At 31.6% G+C, this 9,025-nt stretch overlaps 1 protein-coding gene and 1 long non-coding RNA gene across 9 annotated transcripts; one reads left to right on the top strand and one right to left on the bottom strand.

Annotated features, from left to right (window-relative positions):
- On the top strand, positions 2,204-7,050 carry LOC107619140 (rho GTPase-activating protein 7-like). Of its 8 annotated transcripts, XR_001615521.2 has the most exons (8): positions 2,205-2,481; positions 2,659-2,701; positions 4,257-4,508; positions 5,778-5,852; positions 6,105-6,182; positions 6,264-6,302; positions 6,465-6,521; positions 6,630-6,772. XR_001615521.2 is itself a non-coding variant. In XM_016321365.2 (7 exons), the coding sequence occupies exons 1-7, from the start codon at positions 2,299-2,301 to the stop codon at positions 6,647-6,649; spliced, it is 708 nt and encodes a 235-aa protein (XP_016176851.1). In that variant the 5' UTR covers positions 2,207-2,298; the 3' UTR covers positions 6,650-7,050. The 8 variants fall into 8 exon arrangements, 4 of the variants coding, with proteins under 4 accessions (XP_016176852.1, XP_016176851.1, XP_020967195.1 ...); XR_001615520.2 differs by having other exon boundaries at positions 6,264-6,521; positions 6,630-7,050; XR_002354091.1 differs by having other exon boundaries at positions 2,206-2,481; positions 6,105-6,302.
- On the bottom strand, positions 7,442-8,797 carry LOC107617031. The gene is made up of 3 exons (XR_001614760.2): positions 8,538-8,797; positions 8,353-8,464; positions 7,442-7,868 (listed from the first exon to the last, which is right to left on the bottom strand). It is a non-coding gene; the product is annotated as an uncharacterized LOC107617031 (long non-coding RNA).

Below are 9,025 nucleotides of genomic sequence, written 5' to 3'. Positions count from 1 at the left end.
ATTTGAATATTAAACCATTTTACAATTTTTTTTGAAGAATTTTATATCATGTAAATATCTTGCTGTACTACTATTTGGTATGAGATACTAAACATAAGCAACCTAAAATCCTAAACCACAGTACAGGTGCCGTGGCTGGCTTGGGTTATTATGAGAACCTTTTATTTTTGATATTGGAGTAGCAATGGTGTTCTTTTTTAAAATATGGACTGTTGGGGTGTTATTCTCAAATGTGGAACCGTTTAATTAGAGAAGTAGAAATCGGACCATCCGATTTTTAGAGTTACAGAAATCGGACATCTAATTTATAGAGGTACACAAATCGGACCGTCTAATTTGTGAGAAGTACAGAAATCGGACCGTCCGATTTGTGTTAAAAAAATTAAAAATTTTGAGGTATAGAAATCGGACCCTCCGATTTGTGTAACCCCATTTTTAGGGTTTATCTTGTCATTAATTTAGGAGAGTTTATGACCTTTTACCCACATTTATTCAATGAAATAGCATGGTTTCATGAGTGTCTCCTAATTTGTGCTTAAGTGTGAAAATATGCTTTTTAGGCCCTTAATTGCTAATCTTGATTCACCTTTGATTCCACTAGATGCCTTGATATGTTAGCTAGTGATTTCAGGATTGATAAGGCTATGAATGGATCAAAATGATGGAGAGGAAAAGCATGCAAGAGGAGAACTCATGAAGAAATAAGGATTTAGGATGTTGAGATCGACGCACACGCGCACCAGACGTGCACACGTGGATTGTGACGTCGCATGGCGACGCGTACACGTACATGGCGCATACACGTAGATAGGGAATTGTCAAGCGACGCGTACGCATATATGGTGCGTACGCATCGATGCTCGCACGTCACTCACTTAAAGGCAAAACGCTGTGGACGAATTCTGGGCTTCCCAGGCCCAAATCCAACTCATCTCTGATGCTATTCAACCCAAGGACTGAAGGGGAATCACAACTATTGAACACATTAGTTTTAGTTTAGTTTAAGTTTTGGAGGGAAAGTTAGTTTTAGAGAGAGAAGCTCTCACTTCTCTCTAGAATTAGGATTAGGTTAGATCTAGATTAGGATTTCTTAGATCTAGGTTAATTTCATGCTTTGATTTACTTTTCCTTTTGTAATTCTTGTTCTTCGACATCTCCTCTCTCTAGTTTAGCATTTAATTCTTGTAATTCTCTATATGTTGATACACTTTTGTTTCTTCTATTTCTCTTTTAATGCAATTTATGATTCATGTTCCTTTATTGTTGAATTGCTTTGTTGTTGTTTAATTCCTTTTACTTTCCTTTTATGCCTTCCAAGTGTTTGATGAAATGCTTGGTTGGATTTTAGTATAGATTTTCCTCCTCTTGGCCTATGTAGAGTAATTAGTGACTCTTGAGTTATCTAATTCCTTTGTTGATTGATAATTAGAAGTTACTAATTGACTTGAATGCTACTAAAGCTAGTCTTTCATTATGATTAGGCTAGGACTTGTGGAATCAAGTTAATCCATCCACTTGACTTTCCTCCATGGTTAGAGGTTAACTAAGTGGGAGCAATGGATAATTCTCATCACAATTGATAATGACAGCTAGGATAGGACTTCTAGTTCTCATACCTTGCCAAGAGCCTTTCTAGTTGTTAGTTTATTTCCTTTGCCATTTACATTTCTTGTCTCTTAATTCAAAAATCCCAAAACATACCTCATAACCAATAACAAGAACACTTTATTGCACTTCCTAGGGAGAACGACCCGAGGTTTGAATACTTCGGTTATTAATTTTAGGGGTTTGTTACTTGTGACAAACAATCTTTTGTATGAGAGGATTATTTGTTGGTTTAGAAACTATACTTGCAACAAAGATTTATTTGTGAATTCTAAACCGCATAAAATTCATTCATCATGTACCTTTCACAATTTTAAAAAATACAAAAAATTACAATATTAGAGTATATCACTACTTTTACTTCCATACCCAAAAAAAAAAACCTTATTATGAACATGGAAAAAAATTTCTTCATAAAGTGGGATGCCAGGGATAGTCACTACTACATTATGAACATTTGGTAATATTTATTGCTTAATATTTGTTAAAGTGTTAGTGATTATTATAAAATTATATATAAAGTAACATTTCTAATGAAATATTAATAAATATATATAATTTTTTTTAAAAACTTCAAAAATGTTACCTATTCCATGGTCAGTAATAACAAATTGAAGAAAACAAATCGTGGCTGAAAAAGGTTGAAGAAATACAGTAATAACACTCTAGAAATCAAAACGGAGACCTAACCTAATGGCTGGGGTGGAAGAAAGATTGGGGAACCTGCTAGCGCTCTCAACATCACTCCAAATCTCGTTCTCCTTCTCACTCTCACTCTCAATCTCACTGGCACTCTCGATCGTGCTCCTCCGCTCCTTGAATCTCTCTCTCGTTTTAACAAATTCTAGGGTTACATTTGTTGTTCTCTGTTTTGAGGTGAGTCTAATGGAGAAGAAGAAGAACCTCTTTTCGTGTTCTTTCTTTTCTTACTGATTTTGATCCATATCTGAATCATGCATATCTAATTTCTCACGTCTGGTTCATCCTCTTGTCGCCTGCACTGTCGTTGCACTGTCCTCTTCTCGCCTGCGCCATCGTCTTCTCCATGCGAAGTCGTCTTCTCAGCGGTTCCATCCTTTACTCAATTCACGGCTTGGTGAGTTCCAGTTCAGTTATCTTCTTGCTCTTTCAATCTTCTTTAATATTTACTTGATAATTAATATGTAATTAATTTGATGTATAATTATTAGTTAATTTAGGTTTTTAATTGGTTATTTAGTAGTTAGGTTTTGAATTTAGGTTTTAATTAAGTTGTTTATTTGAATTTAGGTTTTGAATTTAGGTATAAATGAGTTTAATTACACTTATTTTTTAATTATTATTCATTCTATTTTTCCATTTGACTATAACAGTTCTAGTATTTAATTACACAAAAATCTCTACTGGTAATGATAAACAAGTTAAATGCTGAGATCTTTAATAGAATAAGGTGTTAGTCGCAAGAGGCATGGAGGTTCATTTGGACATGGCTTAGCTGTTGTTGCTGTTATTGTCTATACAAATGCTGTAAGTGGTCTAAGTTTATTTGTTTTTGCTATGTGTTGCATTTAGAAGTTAGAACCATCACTAAATGCCTTTATTACATACTTGTTAGGGAAAATCTACACTAGTTAGTGAGCTATCGAAAAGTGATTTCTACATTATTTGTCGGTAAATATAGTAACCCTTTCCTTATCCTCATGTAAATATAGTGTTATTTTAGTGTTATTTATTTTTTGGATGCTCAATGTCCGGACCTAACCCCCGCACACAATTTTTATGTAGTATTAAATCTCATTCTTCACTGCTAAATTTTTCATACTCTGTGTTTGGCTAACTTGAGAATGTACTAAAATAAAAATTGTAGGGGATCCGGCTTGGAAGTGCAAATCCTAAGGAATGTTTCAGTGAGTACTTCTCATTTTCTGAATTGATATTGAAATCAGATTTTTGAAGTTCAAGTCGCTTCAGTCGGCACTTGTTACTATTATATTATTAAAATGGGAATAAATACATATGGTGTGTTTGACAATGAATCCAAATTTTTTTAGTATAAATTTTTTTATGAAAGTTCTTTGGGTTTTTGGGAGTGCATTTAAGGTGTTTGAAGAAATGTCTCAAAAAAAAAAGGAACGGCATGCATGTGACTGTGGATAAGAGTGGCGATGAATTTCCCTTTCTTTGGAAAAGACTTACTTAAGTGTGGGTTTCCACTTACACATAACCTCCAGCATTGTCTGTATGCTTAATTATCTAGGCTTCTAGATGGCTAATCCATTTTGTATGTACTCATTAATCATTAAATCCAAATTGAAAGACATACAAGATGAGTTTCATCATTTTTAATTGGTCCCTTGCTAGGTACATACACATGACTGACTCCTCCAGTAGATAATTATTTTTTTTCTTTTTTGATTTTCTACATCAAGTCTAAATTATTATACTTAGTGCCTACAAGTACTTAAATAATAAAATACGTATATAAAAGCTAATTATTGAAGTATACTACAAGTTTTTATATTAATTTGCATACCAAGATATGTATCCCTTAGTTTTTCGTACGTACGAGATCAATGATAGATGAATTTATAGAGATATATATAATAGTATATATGAAAGAAATGGTTATAACACTTGTTAAGCAAGCACTTCTGATTCTGAGGCTCTACTAGGAAGTGGTGGTTCTAATGCTAACAACCAATGGCATGGTTTCTTCAAGCTTCTCAAGAAAGGCCCACAGATGCCATTTCAACCATTTCACCCTCTTAAGAAGGATGTTTCTAAGTTAAGTAGAAGGAAGAGTAAGAGGGTTAGAGAGGATCTCATTCTTTCTTCTTTTGACTCTGAGTTTGCCAACTTCAAATCTTCATGGAAGAATTTCACTCTCTCTGAACTCCAGGCTGCAACTGATGACTTTAACCATGGTATGAGTTGTCCAAAACTTATTAGTTATTAGAAGGCATATAATTTCTTGAAACAACACGGTAGAATAAAGGCATATAATTTCTCACACCTTCTCTCTGATTCAATTTTTTCCACTTTGGACCACTGAGAATAAATAAAGTTGCAGCTACATACTTGATTTGTTACCTTTCATAATAATTCACATCTCTTTTATGGTATTCTCTCTTTTTGAGACCTTTCATAATATGTAGTATCTTTATTTCATATGCTTTCATTACTTGCTTAGGTTTATTTCTACAAACCAAAATGGACTAGTCCTCTAATATGTAACTTTTTTTGGCCCCATTTAAATCTTTTTTTTACTGCTGAAAGTTCCTCATTTTTTTGTCTTAGAATTTGCCATTATAGGCTTCAATTCCCATACAAGAGTTCTCCATCCCTATCTTCATACCACATACACATACCTCTTCCTAAGATTTTGTTTTGGCATTTGAATTAGGTGAAGGTGTTAAAGCAGGGCTAGGACTGCTTGAACTAAGATATTGAGGTGTGCTTTGATTCAGAGTTGAATTGCGATAAAAATATTAGATTCAGAGTTGAATTGTGATAAAAATTCTCTGCATAAAAATTCCTTCTTTTTTCCTTTTTAAATAATTATTGTCCACTAAAGAAGGCAAGTATACGATAAGGTATAAATTATAATGCATTGTCATTGGCTTGTGATAGTCATAGCAAATAGCATATATAGTTGAAGTACCATAATCAAAGCCCATCCATAAGATAAACTAGAGGGACTTTACGCTTACAATGATATGATATGAATAAATTAATGACTGTTGTAGTTACTTATTTTATTTTATTTTTCTTTGATTGTATACCCTTTAATCCAATAGTTGTAGTTACTTATTTTATTTTATTTAATCCAATAGATGTAGTAAAGCCTATCTTCTTATAAACTCTTATCTATAATAATTTTATTGATAGAAAATCAATTCACTATGTACAATTTAACTAGTAGGAGATGTCATGTAACTAGATTAAGAAGAAAATACAGAAGAAATTCAGAAAACATCAAACCTTTTTTTCTTTTTTCAGGTTTTGTTGTATGTTGATTTTTCTGAAAAATTATATTAACATATTTTAGTTGTATGTTGATTTTGCAATTTTGGGTTATTTCTGCAAGCTTCTGAACCTTCCCCTGCCCCTTCATCATTAGAAATATTCTTTTCTTGTTCTGATAGAAAGTTTCTGCCATCCTGATTTGTCTATATTCTTTGCACTGCTTCTAGGGAGGGACAAGCGTCCAGTTAAGTCTTTGGTTGTTGGAAGGCCAATTCTTCTAGCACTGGAAGATATTGATGAAGGTCTTTCTTTCCTTGAAAAAGCTCTTCGATTTCTAGAGTATCTTCAAACAAGTATCTAGTGCAACCAAATTTCATTTCAATTTTCATCGTCCTTGTCTCAAATTTTTGGATTTAGATGTTTAGTTTTGTTTTCTTAGTTAAGTTGATATTCTATGATTCATATATATTGCAAAGCCATGTTGGAAAATAGAAATGCACTTAACTGGTCATTGGGAAAGAGAAAAATGTGAACTAAACGAATCGTCTTTGCAGGAACTAAAGTTGAAGAAATTCTAAGGCAGTCAACAGATGTCGAAGAGGTTGATAGGAGAGTTCAAGAATATGAGCAAGGTAAGATGGAACCATTAATATGTCGGTTGATAGTATTTAATGCTTTTGCTATGACATGAAACTAAGGAATTATTATTCAAGGTGAATCCTCGCCCATCACGTCCATCTGAAAATAATACTGTAAGCAGCTTATTGTTCCTTACCTGATTGTAAAATTCATGGTTTGCATATCTTTATCTCTATTAATGTATTGATTTATCATCTTTATCTCTGTGACGGTTGCATATCTGGATTTTGTATGAGTTATTCTGAATTCTCAAATAGAAAATCATTGATATGTAGCATCTAGAAGATATGAAGCAGCAGGGTGGATTAGAAAAATGGTTAAAGTTGTTGCAGGTAAAGATTTACCAACTGAACACTCTGAGGAAGAGTTTAATTTACTCACTTTTCTCGTATTGTTTGTTTAGTATTTACTAATGTCTATAATGTGTTCTTCATTTTAAGGTTGTGGAGAGTCCTATTGATTCTGCATTGATCCTGGATGGGGCACTATTATCGGCATATCAGTACTTCGAAAACGTGAGAAATTTTCTGGTTGCTGTCCAGTTATATAAGAGAATGATATTAATGTAAAATTAGTATGTTAATTGGTGTTATCTTGTGCTGTTAGATGACAAATAGGGAGCACTTGAATTCTTCAAGTTAATATTAGTATGAATTTTATTATTTTGTTACTTGTAAATATTTATATGTAGTCAAACTAATCTTTACTGTAGGAAAAGTTTATGCAATGTAAGCATATTGAAGAAATAGGAAAATTGACTTATTGGACCAAATTTAGTGTTTAAATATCTTGGGTTTAATTTGTAAAGTGGGTGTAGAATATGTAATTGAAGAAAAATATCTTAATTCAATATTTTGTGCATTTAAATGTTATTAAAGATATATTGTAATATTTTTTTATTGTTAACAAAGAAGATCTTTTTGTAACATTTATTAGAGTATTGCTATAGAAGATCTATTATAACATTTTTTAAAGTGTAATTAGAAAGAGTTATTGTGACATTTCTTAAGTGTTATATAAAATATCTACTGTAACATTTTTTAAGTGTTACAAAAATAACTATAGTAACATTTTTCTAAGTGTTACAAAATATATTGTAACATTTCTTTAAGTGTTATTAAGAAGGGTCTATTATAACATTTCTCATAATTTTACTATAGAGATCTATTGTAACATTTTTACTAAATGTTATTAAATCTTTAAAAAAATATTAGTAAAACTTTTTGGTAATATAGGGTATATTTAACATTTGTAAAATGTTACTAATATACATAGGTAACATTTTAATATGATTTGGTAACATTTTATAAATGTTAGTAAAAATCAAGTATGTAGTAGTGAGTTTTAATTTTTCCCTCTTAATTATATTAATAAACTATTAAACCCTCTTTCACATTAGTTATCTTTTAAGACTATGCAGCTACCAACGCTTAATTTATCTTGTGTGTCTATTTAAAATTAGATACAATCTACTAAAAAAAATTGGTACAAGTATTATAGTGAATTATCTATTTTCAATTAAAACTGATGGTTCTTTAACTATTTCCTTCACGAAGTCTACCATTTAATCCCTCCATACCATGCCATCATATTCAATAAGTTTTTCGTCACTCAAGCCAAATCCAATCAAGTCTAAGACATACACCTTGTGTCTTTTTGCCAATTGTGGTATGTTGTACCTAAAAAAACATTGAAAGAAAATATATATTATCTACATGAAAAATTATTATTTACACACCCAAACAAATGTCTACTTTAGACACTTCTTAAAGGTTGAGAGAGTGAAAAAATAATGAGTAAGGTTCACCATTTAATCTACTAATGATAGTGTCTAAATAAAAATAACCAATATGCAAATAAGGAAGATTTTATTTTTTCGAACTTGAAGCCACTATAACAAAAACTGTAATCTAACCTATAATGTATTCATCACAAGGACAGAACAGATAACTCAGACTTCTGAATATTTAATAAACCAAACAATTAGTTAAACAACAAAAAATTAACAACTGCAAATAAAATTACAAGAACCAACAATATACAAATTACAAATAAAATGCAGTTAATTGTAATTACGATAAAAAAAATAAATTATAATTAGTTACAAGTACCAGTACAAATAAAAAGAAAAAGATGCAAAAAGAGAGAAATAGAAATCTTTACCTACTTCAAATGGCGGCTATAGAGAGCAAGCTGAGCAACGAGCAGCAAGTTTGGTCACCAAAAAAATAGAGGAATAGCAACAACAGTTGGCAATGGCGACAACAACAAAATCCTGATCAATTTTAGAATTAGTAAAAATATAAAATAAAAAACAAAAATTAAAAAAATTAAGGGAGAATACCTACCGGCAACAGTGCACGCGCGGAGGTGTGGTGTTGTGGTGTTGCGAAGGTGAAAGATTAGCGGTTAGTGTGTTTGAGAGAGATTGTTGAGATCGCAGACCAAGATCAAGATTTGAGGAATGTGTGCACGAACGAAGCCGCCGGTACAAATGGCTGATGTGTGAGTGGTGACCGTGTGTGAAGAATCAGGGATCGGACAATTTGAGGAGGTGAGGCAGTCTCTATTTTTTTTTTTTTTTTGGTGACTAGGCAGTCTCTATTTTGTTTTCACATAATATAGCCAATAGAAAATTTTACTTAAAAATAAAAGTCTAATTGTAATTATTTAGCGGCCATTGTTGCAATTACCACTGTAATTAATAGAATAATGACAAATATATAATTGTCACAAAAAATTATATTAAATAAAAAAAATGATGACAATAATATTATAGTTGCTAAAAATTTATCAGTAAAAGTATTTTTTTATGTAGTGAAAAGAATATAATATA

Source organism: Arachis ipaensis, chromosome B09 (genome assembly GCF_000816755.2).
Source record: "Arachis ipaensis cultivar K30076 chromosome B09, Araip1.1, whole genome shotgun sequence".
In the NCBI taxonomy this organism is placed as follows: domain Eukaryota; kingdom Viridiplantae; phylum Streptophyta; class Magnoliopsida; order Fabales; family Fabaceae; genus Arachis; species Arachis ipaensis.
This window is presented reverse-complemented; position numbering and strand designations above follow the sequence as displayed.

Bases quoted from the DNA above. Each gene is read 5' to 3' on its own strand.
- LOC107619140 (XM_016321365.2), top strand. From the start codon at position 2,299: ATGGCTGGGGTGGAAGAAAGATTGGGGAACCTGCTAGCGCTCTCAACA. The intron at 4,509-5,777 runs GTATGAGTTGTC...CACTGCTTCTAG, and splicing joins AACTGATGACTTTAACCATG to GGAGGGACAAGCGTCCAGTT. The intron at 6,522-6,629 runs GTAAAGATTTAC...CTTCATTTTAAG, and splicing joins AATGGTTAAAGTTGTTGCAG to GTTGTGGAGAGTCCTATTGA.